The 18,820-nt window shown below is 42.4% G+C and overlaps 1 protein-coding gene across 1 annotated transcript; it reads left to right on the top strand.

Moving 5' to 3' along the window:
• The first annotated feature begins 5,600 nt into the window (after positions 1-5,600).
• Positions 5,601-7,295, top strand: LOC147421542 (WUSCHEL-related homeobox 12-like). Its single transcript, XM_086503362.1, has 3 exons — positions 5,601-5,715; positions 6,272-6,793; positions 6,983-7,295. The coding sequence occupies exons 1-3, from the start codon at positions 5,601-5,603 to the stop codon at positions 7,186-7,188; spliced, it is 843 nt and encodes a 280-aa protein (XP_086359488.1). The 3' UTR covers positions 7,189-7,295.
• Positions 7,296-18,820: the final 11,525 nt, after the last annotated feature.

Here is an 18,820-nt window from a genome sequence, read left to right as displayed (position 1 = left end):
GTGTGTGTGTATGTGTGGGAGAGTATACCCCCCCCCCCCCCCCCCCCCCCCCCCCCCCCCCTCTCTCTCTCTCTCTCTCTCTCTCTCTCTCTCTCTCTCTCTCTCTCTCTCTCTCTCTCTCGTATTATTTAATTATATCCTTTGGACATGTGTCCTCTTTTTCCTCTTTGAGAGAAAGAACTTAATTACTTATTTTTATGCATCTAAATTCTCATTGGACCTCTTCACTTATTTTTATGCATCTAAATTCTCATTGGACCCCTTTACCAACAGGATTCAAGCACATCATGAGGGTCAGATGTGGAGGATTTTGACATGACATTGTGTCTTTTATGCTTCTTAAGTCATTTGGTTTGATTTTTATGCCTCTTGAGAGTTTATCTTTGAATTGAACACTTCAAGAACCTTAGTCATTTAAGCATAAAAATCACCTCAGGATTTGGGCAAGGTTTCCACAAACACTTTAAGCACTTTAGTTAGCAAGCCGACAAGCACCTCATGCTTGGGTAGTATTCCCACCCCAAAGTCAACCCTAGCTTGCCTAAGGTCAAAGGACTTTTTAACACTAGCTTTTGGAGGTCTTTAATGAAGCTAACCCTAAGGTCTTTTAAGCTCCATTAGATGCACGTTGCTCTTTGATAGACTACCTCCTTTTGGACCCCTATTGAGATGTAACCAGCTCTCCTCTTGGTCCCTTTTGTTGAGGCAAATCTAAAAGCACTTATTGTACATTGATCTTTGGTATACCGTTTCCTTTTGGACCTCTATTGAGATGCAAACATTTCTCCGTTCCCCTATTGAGATAGGTCTAGAAGCACATATCTATATCCTAACTCTTGTTTCCCTTTTATCTTCCCATATTAAATGATCAGTTTAATATGACAAAATCATTTGGTAAAGTTAGATATTATATTTTATGACAATTAGAAAAGCTAGTGTCGCTCTTGGATTATTTTTTTAGGTATGGCTGTGCTATCCAATTTTTTGCATTCTATGTGCTAAAGTGGTTTTGTAGAATGATTGTCAATCACGCAAAGTAGGGTAGAGTGGTCACACATGTGATTGGAAATTGGATTATGGTTGAAATTGTGGATTGGATTATAAAGTGGTTTTGACATATTATGACAGGCATGCAAGGGTAGAGACCATGTACAACTAATTGCATTGCCTTAGAAATGATTATTTGTGCATATACAATATGCTATGATATGGTTGGACTAGTGAGCTATGTTTCTCATGATAGCATCATAGCATATAAAATATGCTATGATATGATAGGACTAATGTGCTATGTTTCTCATGAAAACATCAATATAAGATTAGGCCATCTACATCACTTAGCCTTAAATAAAAGGATTGATGAACGAGGAATTTGTTGGATCGTGGGTGTGGAGCCTAGATCTTCTTCTTATTTTTTGCTACGCTCATCTACACGGCTACTGCATCAGAGGTTGAATGATCTACATGGCTAGCATGTCATGGATCTTGTCTTGGCTGGGCCTAAACACTTGGTGTGGTGCCAAAGAGACGTGGCATCTAAACTGTTATGGTTGATGTTGACATCATATCACCTACTAGTATTTGGAATCCTTTCAAAGCTCCGTTTCATGGAGGATGCAAAGCGGCTTGTGACTTAGGTAAGGTGGAGGTGTTGTAGCTCACTCCTAGAGAAGTGAAATTCTATATTTCCTTAGTAGGAGGACCGATTGATCTCACAGAGGGTCCGGTGCTTCTACCTATTCATTTATGGTTTTACAGTTATGGTATACCCAAAAATAGATAATAGCATAAATTCATGGTTTACCTGTTTCATTTAGATGGGGCACTAAAAGATTCTCTTTTGTGATTCTCTTGTGTCATCTATGCACTCTATTTCACCCTTCACTTTTCCTCTCTCTCTCTCTCTCTCTCTCTCTCTCTCTCTCTCTCTCTCTCTCTCTCTCTTCCCACCGCAAATGTGATGAACACATATATTTAACCTTCAGTTTGTCACTTCTTTTGAGTAAGCTTTCATTCATACACATTTAGGGGCTAGGTACCTCTCGATGCAGTCTCTGACTCATGGCTTAAACTCCATGCTAGGTTGGGTGATGAGAACTCCTTCCCTATGTTATTGCTTCTGTAATTTGATGAAAATTGAAATTGTTATGTGGATGGAAAAGTGTAAATTGTGTAGAAGGGCAATGGAAATCCCTCTTAGAGTATAGTGTGGATGTCTCCTTAGATGGGGCATTGTGTCAAGATAATAGGCAGGGGCCTTGAAGTGTAATCATTGTATTTATTTAACACTAGATTTAGCTAACTTCTACTTGAATTAAAATATGGTGGATATTTTATTGATGTCATCACAATTCTACTTATTAAGATTTTCCTATTTTCTTTCAAGAAATAATCGTTGTGTCTCATTGCCAAATAAATTATTAATTTGAACTAGAGAGGGTACCACTGATTGCTGAAAAATCAATGTTTTTAATTTGTAGATTATTCACATCATTGTTTTTACATCCCCATGGGGTGGCCTTACTCATAAAAAGAGATCTGTGAGTGGATTTATTTTCTTATGAATGGTTAGTAGAGATACATGGTTATGTAAGCAAGGAGGGCCTCTCCCTTATGTAGCACATCATCATAGCATTTTGTGAGATTGGTATCAAGTCAATGGTCCCATGATGTCCATCAGCAATTTGTCACTCTAGTGATAGTGGCAATATTGCAATGGTGGTGGTACATATGTCATTACTCCTCCATGATCACATAGGGTGATACCTATTCAATTGCCTTTATTGGATGACACTACATCAAGGGGCACATACTTTGCCATCCACTCCTCTATTTGTGCATGAGTAGTTGTACTTTGTTGATATTGCCACTCCAAAGGCAAGCCGAGAGTATTGATGGATGCCTCGGTAGGGTAAAGCATTGAAACAAGTCTTTACAAGCTACCACCCTCTTAAGTTTTCAACGAGAGGTGCTCTCATCTCATGGTGCATGAGTGTTGGATTCTATGCCACTCTAGTACCAAATAAATCAAAAGTAGACTAGGACCCATATACTCACCATTCTAGACTAGTGAGAAATAGATATAACTCAACTCTTTTAGCTTGAGCATGATCATATTACCTACAACCTTTAGCACAAAGAGTTTATCAAAGTTGAAAGCTTTTGGACCAAAGCTTTGCTCGTTTAGTGGCTCAATTGCCCCACTTCGATTATGCAAAAGGTTTTTCTCTTGCACCCTAGAAATTTGAATTTATCGAAGAGTGATTTTATGAAAAAAATGTTCGGAGTAATCAAGTTTGTAGTTTGATCATTTGTATGGAAAGTTGGCTAGCACTAGACTAGATGTGTATTGTTTTGGCCAGAGGTATTGCTTCAAGGGAGTTGGAGATGACTTCAACATTCTCTTTGGTATGGAGTTTTCATGTGTAGGGATCCATTTTTTATTAAGAAATTCATCATCAGATAGATGACATGGTCCTTGTTGTGGGTGAAAATATTTTGGGTCCTAACCATATTTGCTTTTATAGTCCCAATTTTAGATCCAATTCCACCCGATGTGTCAAGATCTCTTGGTACGTAACATTGATCTTGTTTGTTTTGGCCTTGGGTTTTTTGGTAGAAATTTTGTTGTCGTCGTGTAGTAGACTTGTGCAACAATAAGGAGATCCCGGATAGTCGTACATCCCATAACTAAAAGCAATCTCATGTGTAAATGGTACCTCTGATAGTTGTTAGAAGTCAACACATAGTACAAACCAGTATGCTAAAATATGTGAAATAAACATGATATCTCTAGAGCTCATAGAGCGATCTAGAAAAGATGTCAAATAAAAAATAAATGCCATAACTTAGATGTGCAACGCCAGCAAAACTTAAAATCATCATGAGGTAGAATATAAAATTAGATAATACTGAGATGATTTGGAAATTTGTGATGGGATGCTGGGCCACACATAATATGCCCTAGCATGCAGGTGCAAAATCTTCATAAACTCTTCTCTTTCCTTGCTTGATGTAAATCCATGCTTCAAGAGTCGTGGGTGATGGAAAGCCAAACATGTGTTTTTGTACCACCTATTAGTCGGAAGGCAAAGAACTTCGTTCTACAAAGTTCGGGGCCTTCAAATTCTAACACTGGTGCCACTGTTGAAGGACACCAGATATATTGAGAGTCAATTCCATGCTTTCACCCAAACTTAACTTGTTGCTCTGCAAATTATCATGACCTCAAAGAAATCTAAAGCCTTAAGATATTTCTTGAGTACTAATTGATATAGTGACACATAATCGTACCCATAAATGTGTTCAGGCATTAATTATTTAAATGGGAGTGAAATATTTAGACTACAAAGGGCACCTTGTTTTCTAACAAAGGGGTGTAGAATGATTAGGCCAGTCTCCGCTTAGGCTGAAGCTAGGTTCATATGAAGATATTTATGTAATCACTGCTTTCACCCTTTGGATGCACAACAAGTGGAGGTGCGGTGTGCTTCCACTCGTTGTGATTGAGATGGCATAGGGAAAAGCGATTATAGGATAGGCTTAAGTCTCCCTCTCTCTCTCTCTCTCTCTCTCTCTCTCTCTCTCTCTCTCTCTCTCTCTCTCTCTCTCTGTGTGTGTGTGTGTGCGTGCGTGCGCGCGCGTGTGTGTGTGTGTGTGTTTGTTGTTGACAAACAGATAAACGTCTACTAACCGTTCCTAAGGATGACAAAAGAAGGGGTGGTGGTCAGGCCTCATTCATAAGTGTCACGGGGCTTTCTCGAGGGATCTATGGTGGATATTCAATCCACCGTTGATCCCATCTCTGCATGAAAAAAGGTAACGTCCTTAACCTCCTGTTCCGGACTCGACCTCACCACCTCCCGCTTGAGACCCGTGCTCCCTATCCAGCCTGCATGTCGCGCTTGTTTGAAATGCATGCGAGTGCAGTACTATAAAACCCCGCCCCCCCCCTCCCTCCCTCCCTCCCTCCCCCCCCCCGATGCGTTGATCGGACGGCCCAAAGCCCCCCGCCCCGCCGAAAATGCGCCCCTATCGTAGATCCCATGAGTGACACCCCGTGTCACTTATAAACGAGGGTGGTAGGGGATGCGCCTTCCTCAAAACTCGTGTGGTCTAAAGGGGCCTTACGATTATTGATGATGAGCTTCCTTCGAGGCCGTCCAGGTGTGAAAGAAGCTCAAAGTTTTTGGTTTTTTTTCTCCGGTTTTTACTAATAGAAACTGGTCATTTGTGTTACTGTTGGCATTTTGGTGCATCGCCTGGGTTGGCGCCTCCATCTCCGCGTCCATTAGAGAAAGCGCGCGCGCGCGCGCACACACACGCACACACACTCACACTCACAGCCCTACTTATCCAGTCGGCCCTTGCTAGTCCTGCTTGCCAGAAATCTTGTCATGTATTCAGAGAGCAATGGCGCATCAGCTACAAGCCAGCTAAATGCAAGCCCTAGCCAGACAGCTAATGCATCATCTCCGGCACATCTGAGCAGCCATGGTGCTGATATTTGTGATGGCCTTTCTTTGCAAATGCCAGCTACGGCACCACAGGAAAGGCCAGCTGCCGACTTCGGCATTCTCTGCGGGTACGGTGGCCGTGTCATGACCGATGAGCAGTTTGAGACACTTCGCCGCCAAATCTCAGTCTACTCCACCATATGTAGTCAGCTTGTGGAGATGCATAAAGCCCTCATGACCCAGCAAGCTCTCATGCCAAGTGGGTCTCTCTCAACTTCTGATAATTGATATTTTTCAGCACACATTTTGTTTCAAGATTTCATAATATGGCACATATGTGTAGTGAAGGAATGCTTTTTTTGTCAGTAAATAAATGCATCATTTTGAGGGAGATATTTTTTGCATGTTCAGGAATCTTCCCTTATCCCAAGAAATATAGAAGTGATTAAATATGAATGTTATGGAATTAGTGCATCAAGATTGGAGCTTTTTGCAAGTTTTGCAGGCATACTGAGCTAGTAAAAAATGTTGGGATCTTACATTGTGGGAGAGCACACACATAGTGACGCGCCTCAATGGCGGCTTATCTGCCTGATGCTTTTCAGTCTTTTGATGGAGTGTGGAATCATAACTGCTCCTTGTCAGAAAAATCTTGATGGATGCATCGTTCATGTGAACAATCTATTTGTAGATGTTAGATTAATGAACTTCAAAAAGAAACTATTTCTGAACAAATTGAACAAGAATCAGTCGGAGGCCATCTGTAATGCATCACAAAATAAACACCATTTGCTATTTTACTGATTCCCGTGCAGACATGATGCTAGCTGTCGGCCAGCAGCTTCCTTTCGACCCGGTCCTTGCAGCAAGGTCAAGCGGACGTCAGCGATGGACACCCAGCCAAATCCAGCTTCAGATCTTAGAGAGCGTGTTTGTGAAGAGCAACGGCACACCAAGCAAGCAGAGGATCAAGGAGATAACAGCTGAGCTCGGAAAGCATGGGTCGATCTCGGAGACCAATGTGTATAACTGGTTTCAGAACAGGAAAGCGCGTGCCAAGCGGAAGCAGCAACACAAGGATGGAGATCAATCTGAACTGGAGCTGGAGGAGATGGATTTGAGGAAGGAGAAAAGGGCTGCACTTGATATGTATCAAGAATTGAATGGGCTCAATGGAAGGGGTAGCATGAATGGCCCCATGTCCTTGAATGGAGGTTTTAGTGGAGTTACAAATGCGCTGTTTGCAGCCGGTTTGGCCAGCTCATCGGCCCAGTCGATGCAGTTTGGGCGGCATGTTGATGATAGGGGCTTGTTCAATGAAGGAGGAGTGCAGCATAGTAAGTTTTGTTTGTGAGTATGCACAATGTGATTCTCACAATGCCCTTGGGGTACACACACACACACACACACACACATTTATATGTGGCATGAACACACACACACACACACGTGTGCACACACCCACCCACATAGACTCATGTAGTGTTTTAGCTTGATGTATATTGGCTATCTTCCATGTGTCACAGATGACCACATTAGAGAGTTCAGTACCATAGTAGTGTTGATTGATGGAAAACCTTGGGAAGTTCCTTCTACAACACTTGACTTGAAAGGCAGTTTTGGAGAAACATCAGCTCTTTTGGACTCTCAAAAGCAAGTTGTCCCCACTGACGAGAGGGGATTCACCACTTGCCCACTTCATCCAGGGGAGACCTACACTTTAATCAAGTAAGTAGCTAATTGGGCTTCCATCACCCATCTGATCATGTGTATACCCTTACCATTATGTACATTTTGTGTTTTCTTATATGTGTCCATTTGCATACAGATATTTGACAAGCTTTCCAAATACAACAGGTCCACTTTGATTCATTTGTATGTCTGCCTTTCATCACCATACATTAGTCATGCATGAGTGCCGTTCTTTTTTTGTCTTCTTCTTCTCCCTCTTACCCACATGTATGCTATACACCCACATGCATAGCATACATACAAAGCATATATAAACGTATGTAATTATTTATACATGTGAGAGAGAGAGAGAGAGAGAGAGAGAGAGAGAGAGAGATGGTGGTGAATTTAGCTTTTGGATATATTTACAAACACACACACAGCCACACCCACAGACACACATAGATATACGGGTGGACGCTTGCATGGTCTCTTCATGCACATCCTTTTGAGCTAAGTATACACACATCTCTCTCTCTCTCTCTCTCTCTCTCTCTCTCTCTCTCTCTCTCTCTCTCCCTCCTTTTCTACATACATACATACATACATCTCTCTCTCTCTCTCTCTCTCTCTCTCTCTCTCTCTCTCTCTCTCTCTCTACTTTTCTACATACATACATATGGGTGTGCACTCTTCATACGTCACACTCACAAACCTCTCTCTTTACGTGTCTACATACATACAAATCTGTAAAATACATACATGTGTGTGTCTGTGAGAAACATTCAAGTGCACAGTTTATTTTCAAGTATTCACAAACATACTTAAATTTTTTTAAACAAAGAGCAGCTCCTTTTGAGGAGTAATGGTCATTTTGTTAATAAAAATGTTGGCATCTTACTCATAGCTACCATTCTTGAATGCAGGCTTAACAAAGGTGTTGCATAGATTATAAGAGTATGTTCGATCATGAAAATTTATTTTCACAAGTTAATGAGTACCCAGTATATCTAACTCTACCTTGCCGGGCCAATTGAGAAGCAATTGCTTTCGTCAGGGTGCTTTGTGGGTTTGCTAAACCCCTCCAAAACAAAGCTTCTAGAAAAAAAAGCTAACATATGTGTGTCTTCCTCATCATTATTCTCAACTTAACCCACTCATCTTCCCCTTCTCTTGCAGTAGAATCCTTACACCAATTGTGTCCAAAGGTTTCAAGCTGTAAGTTTTGAGAGGAGTTGATTTAATAGACCCTTTCCACCCTAATAATTATGTTAAGAATGTGTCCTCAATTTGAAGAGGTCCGAGTTTCTTAAAACAAAAAGAGGTCCAAGTCTCTTGAATCAGTATAAATAGAGGAATAACATCTTCATTTGGTGGCTCCGACATTAAGCATTTTTGTATTGTACCTCAAATTTTGTTTTAGCTTTAGATAGTGTGATCTTCATACTTTAGATTGCACACTTTAGCAACTTTAGCAAAGTCACAATTGTAAAGTCCCATTGACTTGTTGTATAGTTCCTCGTTTAACTTTGCTTTTCTTACAATGATTTAACTCCACAATAAGCTTGTTCATGATTTATTGACCCTTACTTGCTACAAACTGTTTTCATTGTTTTGAGGCTACCGGATGGCGTCTTAATGATGATCCATCGTATGTGAGTAGCTACAATGGCAATAACTATCTAAAGTTGTGCAACAAATCCATCCCCTATATAGACGAAAGCTATGATGCAAGAGTAATTATCACAGACTTGTACAAAAGTGACAAAGTTGGCCATTAGCACTTGCGTTGATTTCTATGTAATTCTCATAAATTTTAGGTTTGATCAAATCTTTGACCATAGCCATAGGTAGCCAATAGTTTGAGAACACTAGTGGGATTCAAAAACACTTGAAGCCACATTAAAAGAGCACAAAAGAAGAGAAACAATAGATTTCACCAAATAGACTTTAGATTTGGATTTTCAATTAACAAAAAAAAGGTCCAAATTGGCATTTTGTTGTTACCACACTTAGAACCATCGGGGCATAGGGGCACCCTTTTTCCATGCTAGGAGGTTTTTTTCCCTAGCATGTATATATGCCCATCTTTCTAGGGCACACATCTTATATTCAGATTATCATACTTTGTCATACCACTTCCTGTGTTATGTCCCCTTAAGTTTCTCCTTCATCTTCTCCATCTTCATGTGCATGTTTGTAGTTGAATCACCCCTAGGCTCACTTTCTCCGTTTTAAGTTCATATTTGGTGAATGTTTACAAGGCAACATATCCTTCAAGAAAACTCGAGAGAGCTAGTACCAGGAAAATTTTGATTCAGCTTCCTTTCCACTATTAGCAGTATTGTGTAGACAATTTTTTTCCTTTTGGCCAAGTTTTTTGACATTGTAATTTTCTGCAAAACAAGCACTTTGTAATCTTTTGTGGATTGTGCTTTATAGTGCAAGTTGGTTTTGTGCAATTTTTCCCTATATAAGCAATTTTTGTATTATGTTTAGTTATTGGCCATGGCTCACATTAGCAATGATTTTTTGTATGATGTTTCCTACGGAGAAATTGTATGGGAATAAGTACCCACTTTGGGTATACATGATGCAATATGTTCATGTTGTAAAGGGTGTTTGAAACTATCTAGGGTTATGATGTGGGACCGTGTTCCACACATACAGACTCTATTTATGATGTTGCGTGATCTAGCAGTCTACATGTAGAGTTTTTTTTTCCTACTGCAAAGCCAACACATTGGGATGATAAGATGTAGAAGCTCATGCATTGACTACGCTTTCTATTAAGTGTAAGAGATGAAGAAGGAGCGAGCTTGAGCACTTGCAAGCATGCAAATACACAACCAAGTGAGCACACAATGGAGATGGATGGGGAAAGCTACTTCTTCTCCACTACTTGAAAATGATAAGATCGTATACAAAACATAAGAAGTGAATGCAACATAGACATGTATAAGCTACTTGAAATGATAAGATGGTACACAAAACATAAGAAGTGAAATGCAACATAGACATGTATAAGCTACTTGAAATGATAAGATGGTACACAAAACATAAGAAGAGAATTACATAGAGAGATAAATAAGTACCATAGTCAATGTGGAACCTCTAATGAGTGAGCGCTCAAGTTGAGGAGCCATCACTCTTAATGGGTAGACCTTGCAAGCATGCAAATACACAATCATATGATCACACAATGGAGATGGAGGGTGAAAGCTACTTCTTCTTCACTACTTGAAGTGATAAGATGGTACACAAAACATAAGAAGGGAAATACAACATAGAGAGATAAATAAGTATAATGGTCAATGTGGAACCTCTAATGAGTGTGAGAGTGTGCGTGTGTGAAAGCGTGAGAGAGAGAGAGAGAGAGAGAGAGAGAACGCAACAAACATTGCTATGGGGAAGAGGGTGCGATCAACCCCCCTCACTACCAGAGCATAAAACCTGAATGTCAGTCTTTACGAAATGGGTACCCCCCTGGTCCCATATATATGAGTGCCCAAAGGGGCGACTACCCAAAACCTGGGCGGTCGAACAAAACTGCAACCTATACATGGGTGGCCAGCCCACAGACATACACGTCGTACAAGTATGTCGTAGACCTATGTGAAGCAGCAGAGTGGTGTAAATGTAACACCCCTTCTCAACACTGGATGCTGAACAAACCGCATGAAGCCAAAAATGTGAGGCAAATGATGAAGAACTCTATTGCAATGTCTACATCACTCTAGGGTGTCCCAACCTTTGGGAGATCTCCATGGTAAAGTGCCATCACGAGCACTATAGCAAATTGTTGTACTCCACCGATACAAGGTGAAGATACTGCATGAAGGTCTCAAACTATGTGTGAAAACAACACCGTGTCGTGAAAGAAGTTCCAATAGGCTTGCAAGTGTCCTACCTAATAGGATCTACAATGTCTTTAGTCAAACAGTCTGGAGAAAATGGGGAAGCCTAGGACCGTCATGAGAATGATCGGAAGCTTGTCAATGCATGAACCGGCAACCCAGTGTCGCCAGGTGGCTAAGCTATGAAAAACTCCAAGAAGGCCAAATGTAGCAATCTGCGTCGTAAACATCCTCCGAAACAAGGAAAGCCATACTAAAAAGTCTACACTATAGCAGCTACCATAAGCTGCAACAGTCACCGATAGATCGCACGGACCACCATCGACTCGTGTCATGTTAGTAGATAGGGTAATCCAAGATGAGGGGAAATCCTGACTCAACAGTCTGCATTGTGAAGGGCCTCTCAGAAGAATATGTGTGGTCAGACCAAGCTGTCTGCACCGTAATCATCCTGTATGAAGAAGGGAAGCAAGATTGAGCAGTTTACGTTGTGATTACTCTCTGGGATGAGGAAAGGCCACCAATCTGTCTACGCGGGTTTCCCTTATCTCTTTCCTCCAATCCTCCGGTGTCAACCAAAAAATAATCCTCCCAAACAACATCACTAAACTGCAACTCTGTGTGGCTCTCAATGTGAATGAGCTGGGAGTGGCCTACTACCCAGGTCCGGAGATAAGTCCAATGTAAGGTTATCGAGGGTGAGTGTAAGCATCTCTAAAGGTAGCAATCCAAATGATCAGGAGTGTAGAAGAGAAATTGCACTACCATCCAAGCGAAGCTCCGGGTGGCTCGGAATGTAGTCGTGTAATGATGCCTAATCTCTCGCATCTTGCTAGTAAACTCTCCAAGAGAGTCCAAAGCACTAAAGTCCCACTCTGGTCTATAGATCCAAGCAATGAACTTGTCCAAGAAGAGATCCAAGATCCTTTCCTCATATCCATGTACATGCTCCTGTTTAAGCAAGTAATCTGACGTGTCGAGGTCAAGTGGTAATGCCTGTCCACCCAAGATGGTGGTGTCTTCTCTGGGAATGTCGGCATCCCATATGCCATGAGCATGTCCGTATCTCGTGTGAACTCCTATGATGAGTGCATAGGTGTGTCCATAGCAAACCACAAGTCACCACCCCTCTAGAGTGCGCAACCGTCAAACGATGGCTCGAATGAATGGATCTCCCACGGATCGTACACTCGCAGATGATCAAGCTGATGTCAAAGATACCATGTACTGTAGCAGTCACTGAGAGACTACATGGACCACCACCGCCAGATGGTGTCCTGGTAGGAGGTAACTTCATCCTCTGAGAAAACACACTCCAAGATGCTACTGTCCACCCAAAAATGCAACTGCGAGGTGATGAAAATAGTGTTGTCCAGCAATTTTTAGAATGTGTGTATGCTCCCTGGAAGGGTCCGGAGCGGTACAGGGGGTCTGGAGATGGTGGTGAATAAAAGTCACTGCCCCTGATGGGCTACAAACAGCGAAAACAACTAGTAAACCTGGCTGTAAACATTAGTATATGGAGAGGATTAGGGATCGACAAGGCACCGGATGCCAAGCTGGTCATGTAAAGGAAAGGCCAATAGGGTGGGAAGTCCAACGCTACCCCATGTAACCTGAAAACATAGAAAACGCAAGGGCATCACCCAAAAATGCTAGTTGCTCCTTCCTGAAAACACAGTCAGATGCCCCGAAAATGCAGGTGAATCTCGAAACGCTAGGGTTGAGGTGAAAACGTTGATGAGGTGCTAATGATCGTTGGCCTTGTGAAGAGTTTTCGCGATAGAAATGCTCTAAAAGCTCATCGTTGCCTGTGTGCGCTTCCCAACGCTGGTTGTTTTCTTGCTGGACAGCTCCACCAAAAAATGCAGGTACATGCTGAAAACGCAGGTGCAGGGAGGGGGTTTTCAGCAATGGAAATGCGTGGAAAGGCTAGCGTTGGCTGTAAATCTGGTGATCACCATTGTGAATGGCAAAAACGTAGATGGATGAACATCTCTCGCGACGGATGTTGTCGTAGTGTTGGCCCCACCCTTCTTGCTATGATACCATGTCAGAGTGTGCGTGTGCGGAAGCGTGAGAGAGGAGAGAGAGAGACAGAGAACACAACAAACGTTTGTATGGGGAAGAGGGGGCCTTGACTACCAGAGCATAAGACCTATACAATGTTAGTCTATGTGAAATGGGTACTCCCCTAGCCCTATATATAAATGAGTGCCCAAACTTGGGCGGTCGGACAAAAGTGCAACCTATAGATGGGTGGCCAGCCCGGAGACATACACACCGTATAAGTAGGACGTAGACCTATGTGAAGTAGCAAAGTGGTTCAAATCAAAGAATGAGTGAGCTGGTACATGACTTCACCCTAAAACCATGTAGATGAAGTCAAGCTTAAGTACCACTGACAACGACTCTTGTGTATGCTAACTTATTCAAGATAAACATCAATGATAATGCATCCAAGGGGATCAAGTGTGGAGTTTGCTATCTCAACACGCCCACTCAAGCTCCATGTGAGTCTCTTCTATTGCAAGCATAGCTTAAAATTGTCTCAAGCTCTTTACTTTCAAGGCTTTTCATTAGGAAAAATACGAATCGTCTAGCGATCCTTTAAGTTCAAGATTAATTTAAGGTTAACCAATAGGAAGAGGGTGATTGACATACTCTATAGCGTCAAAAAAGTGAGGAAACTGTTACCATATACATGTGGTAGTGATGTGTGTGAACACACTAGGACCGTCGGGGCATTTTTTCCCTCTTAAGGAGGTTTTTTCCCCCGTGCATTGTATATACGCCCATCACTCTAGGGCTATCAATCTTTCCATTGCACACTAAGTAACACACTCTCTATTGTGTGCCTTGAGCTTCCTTCATCTTCTCCAAGCTGTGTGTGTTTCTTTGCAACCCTAATTCCAACAATTGGTATCAGAGCAGGTCACGTCCTCCCCGGCTTAGTCGTCAGCTGCTCCAGCACACGCCTGCTCACTTTCTCCGATTTCAGTGAGCTTTGGCAAGCGTTCGCAAGTCAACAAAATTTTTGGGCGGGCTCGAAGAGCTCGGTCTGCTCAGAATTTTGATTTGGGCTCATTTCGGCGTCCGTTTCCACTACAGGCAGTACTGCACAGGCTATTTCGTCATTTTGTGTAGAATTTCTGTCAGTGCCGTTTTCTGCATAACAGGTGCCTTATAGTCTTCTACGGTTTGTGCTATATAGCACAGGTTGTTCCTGCTCCATTTCTCCTATTTTCGGGCAGTTTTCACATCAGGTGCAGCATTTACCATGGCTGACAACAACAACACAGATGTGTTCAAGATGTTTGCTGTTGAGGACAGGTTGGATGGGGACAACTACCCTATGTGGGCTTATATGATGCAACATGTTCTTGTGTCAAAAGGTGTCTGGAACATTGTGCAGGGCATTGATGTACGTCCTGGTTCTGAGGATGTAGGCGATGTTGTGGATGTTGCAGGTCTTGCTGCAAGGATTGCAGCTGTTAGAGTTGTTTTGCCTACGGCAGAACAAGCTCGTTGGGATGTTAAGGATGCGCAGGCTCATGCATTGATTGCGTTGTCTATGAAGCGCACCATTGTTCCTCACATCCGTTCAGCAAAATCTGCAAAACAGGCTTGGGATATTCTAGCAGGTCTTTATGCAAGCCGCAATGAGGCTAAAATTGATTTGCTGCATAAAGAGCTGGAGTCGAAGATTATGCATGAGGAAGATGATATGGACACTTTCCTTGCTAGTGTCAAGGATATCAATGAGCAACTCATTTCTGCAGGTGAAGTCATTTCAGACAGTTCCCTAGTGGAGACTGTTCTTGATGCCTAGGCCAGATTCCTACCAGACTTTTGCTAGTACTTGGAGACTGATGACCCAAGGAAATCCTGAAGTTGTCAAGTTTGATGCATTATGCACATTGCTGTTGCAAGAGTCACTGTCCAGAAAAAACAGGACTAGACAGCGTGCAGTTGAACAGGCTTTTATTGCTTCTCAAAGAAAGGGTGGTAACAGTAATGCAGCCACTTCTTATGGTTCTGCTGCGAGTGGCAAAAATTCTGTTCCTAATGCTTCTGCTAGCAGTACTTCGTCTGGCAATTCTGGTTATAAGGGCAAAAAGAAGACGCGTTGCCATTATTGTAAAGCCAATGATCACTTGATCAAGTCGTGTCCTAAGGTGAAGGCCAAAGAGGCTAAGAAGAAAGAGGGTGGTTCCACTGCAAATGCTTGTTCCACTACAAATGCAGCCATTGTTGAGTCTTCTGTGAAAGGAGACTGTGTTGCTGATTTTGATGCAGAATGGGCTTTTAGCGCAGAGTGCACTTACAATCCTGTTGTCCATGATGCATGCTTGTCAATTGCTGCAGATTCACATGTGTGGTATTTCGACAGTGGTGCTACAAAGCACATTACCTCACATCGTGAATTGTTTACCTCTCTCGAGTCTGTCCCTCATGGGAATTCAATCACTTGTGCCAACAACGCCTCTTATCCAGTTCAGGGAGTTGGAAAGATTGTGTTCACTGCTGCTAATAGCAGCTCCTTCACACTTGTTGATGCACTTTATGTACCTGGGATAAAGAAGAATCTCTTGTCTGTATCCGCACTTGCTAGACTTGGACTTGTAGTCAAATTTGTGGATGACAGATGTATAGTTCATGATCTCAGTTTTGGTGATGAAATTGTTGCATCTGGGCTTTTGTGCCGTGGGATGTATAAGCTCACTTTGTATGACAAGTGTGGACAAAATTTTGCAAATACTGTTGCAGATTGAAGGGCTATTTCAGATGCAAAACTTTGGCATGCACGTTTTGGTCATCTGAATTTTTCCAGTTTGCTGCGTTTGCAGAAATCTGATATGGTTGCTTCTTTGCCACCTCTTGAAGAACCTGTCAAACATGTTTGTGAAGGCTGTATTTTGGGTAAGATGCAGCGTTCTAAGTTTCCAAAGGATGGTTCAGTTCGGGCCACATGAAGGTTGCAGCTTGTGCATAGTGATATTTGTGGGCCCATGCAAACTCCATCCTTGGGCAATTACCTGTACTTCGTGACTTTCATTGATGATTACTCCAGGCATGCATGGGTATTTCCGCTTAAAGCAAAGTCCGAAGTTTTTATGTGCTTCAAATAATTTCTGGCTATGGCTGAAAATGTCTCGAAATGTACTATGGGCACCCTCCGTTCTGATCGAGGGGGGGAGTATATGTCTCATGAATTTAATGCATTTCTGGCTAGTCGTGGGATAAAACACCAATGTACAATGCCTTATACGCCTCAGCAAAATGGTGTTGCTGAGAGGAAAAACAGGTCACTGACGGAAATGGCACAATGTATGGTCAAAAGTCAAGCTTTACCGCATTCTTTTTGGCTTGAGGCCATCATGTGTGCCACTTATGTACTTAACAGGTGTCCTACGAAAGCTTTGCAGTCTATTACTCCATATGAAGCATGGCATGATAGAAAGCCTTCTATTCAGCACATGCATGTTTTTTGGTTGTTTGGCATATGCTTTGGTGCCACAAGTGCAGCGCAGAAAATTGGATGATAATGCTGTCAAATGTAATTTTGTTGGTTATAGTGCTGAAAGCAAAGGTTACAGGTTGTATCATCCGCAAACAAAACGTATTCTGGTTTCTCGGGATGTAGTGTTTGTGGAAGATTCTGTTCAGCCCTTGCTGTCATGTACTAGAGACAGTAATGTAAGCTCACAGGACATTTATGACACTTTGTTGCCTCTTTTCAGTGGTGGAAATACGAATGTAAGTTCCAATGAGGCAAATGTACAGCCTATGGGGGTTTCTGAAAATGTTTTAGATCAGCCTATTACTGATGCAGATGTACATGATGTACTTGATGAGGAAAGGGCTGAAAATGAGCAAGCTAGAGGTATGCCAAAATGGTTGGTGCACACTTTGCGTGACAGTAAATTGGATGCACCTTTGTCTAGTCGTACTCGTTCAGGCTCTCGCCATGCATCCTATGCATCAGATTGTTATGCTTTGGCTGTGTCTAGTTTACATGATGTTTAGGAGCCTCTATCTTTTGATGAAGCACAGAATTCAGAAAATTGGATGGCTGCCATGCAATCAGAATATGATGCACTTATAGAAAATGACACATGGACTTTATGTGATTTGCCTCCTGGCAAAAAGGCCATTGGTACGAAGTGGATTTACAAGTTGAAACGCAAGCCGGATGGTGAGATTGATCGCCATAAGGCTCGACTTGTTGCAAAGGGTTATGCACAGCAAAAAGGCATAGATTATGAAGAGACTTTTGCTCCCACTTGTCGTATGACTACTGTGCCTTTTCTATGTGCATTGGCAGCTCATTTTGGTTGGGATGTACATCAATCAGACATTGTTACTGCTTTCTTGAATGGTGACATATTTGAGGAAGTTTATGTAACGCAGCCTCGCGATTTTGTCATAAAAGGACAAGAGGACAAAGTGTGCAAATGTAACAAGGCTTTGTATGGGTTGAAGCAATCTCCTCGTGCTTGGTATGAGAAAGCTGACACTCATTTGGTCAAACAAGGCTTTCGTAACAGTCCAACAGAAAGCACATTGTATGTAAAAGCGTGAGGGTGATGTATTTCTCATCGTGGTTCTTTATGTTGATGATTTGCCGATCACTGGACCAAATGAGAGACATATTGCTGAATTTAAGGCTGATTTGAATGCTACTTTCAAGATGAAAGATTTGGGGCTGTTGCATCATTACTTGGGTATACAGTTTAAGCGGTGTGATGGTGGTATTGCCTTGTGTCAGAAAAGTTACATAGAGACATTGCTATGTAAGTTTGGACTTGAGGATTGCAAACCTATTGCCACTCCCATGGAAATAGGTTTGAAGTTGAGTCTACATGATGCTGGCGATCCTGCTGATGTCACTCTTTACCAAACTGCTCTTGGCTGCCTCATTTATGTATGCAACACGAGGCCGGATATTTAGTTTGCAATCTCACAGGTCAGCAGATTTATGCATAGCCCAGGGTCTAAGCATTGGCAGGCTGTCAAGAGGATTTTTCGCTACCTTAGTGGCACTTTACATCTTGGCTTGTTTTATCCCAAGGGGGGATCATTGCCGCCAGACTTACATGCTTTTTTGGACTCAGATTCGGCTGGTTGTTTTGACACGCGAGTGTCCACAAGTGGTTTTTGTTTCATGCTTGGCAGTTCATGTATATCATGGTTGAGCAAGAAGCAACCTACTGTGGCCACTTCGAGTTGTGAGGCTGAGTACAGGGCACTCTTCATAGCTACGGTTGAGTGTGTATGGCTCAGACGCCTTATGGCTGATTTGGGTGTTGGACAGGACACTGCCAACACTATCTACACTGACAGTCAGAGCGCATTGGCAGTTGCGAGGAACCCAGTTTTTCATGCTCGCACAAAGCACATTGAGGTGCATTACCACTATGTCAGGGAGAGGCTCTCAGCAGGAGAGATCGGCTTGGCTTATGTGCCAACACAGGACAACCTTGCAGATCTTTTCACAAAGGCATTGTCTCGTGAGAAGCTTGAAGCTTTCCGCAAAGCTTTGGGCTTACTCCCCTTTGTGGACTGATCCTGTCCTCAGGGCATGGCACTTCCCTTTACTCATGTGCCAGCTCTCGTTCACCGCATCACTCCAAGGGGGATTTGTTACCATATACATGTGGTAGTGATGTGTGTGAACACACTAGGACCGCCGGGGCATTTTTTCCCTCTTTAGGAGGTTTTTTCCCCCGTGCATTGTATATACGCCCATCACTCTAGGGCTATCAATCTTTCCATTGCACACTAAGTAACACACTCTCTATTGTGTGCCTTGAGCTTCCTTCGTCTTTTCCA

The sequence above is a fragment of the Adiantum capillus-veneris genome, chromosome 27 (assembly GCF_014529385.1).
Source record: "Adiantum capillus-veneris isolate H3 chromosome 27, ASM1452938v2, whole genome shotgun sequence".
NCBI lineage: Eukaryota > Viridiplantae > Streptophyta > Polypodiopsida > Polypodiales > Pteridaceae > Adiantum > Adiantum capillus-veneris.
This window is presented reverse-complemented; position numbering and strand designations above follow the sequence as displayed.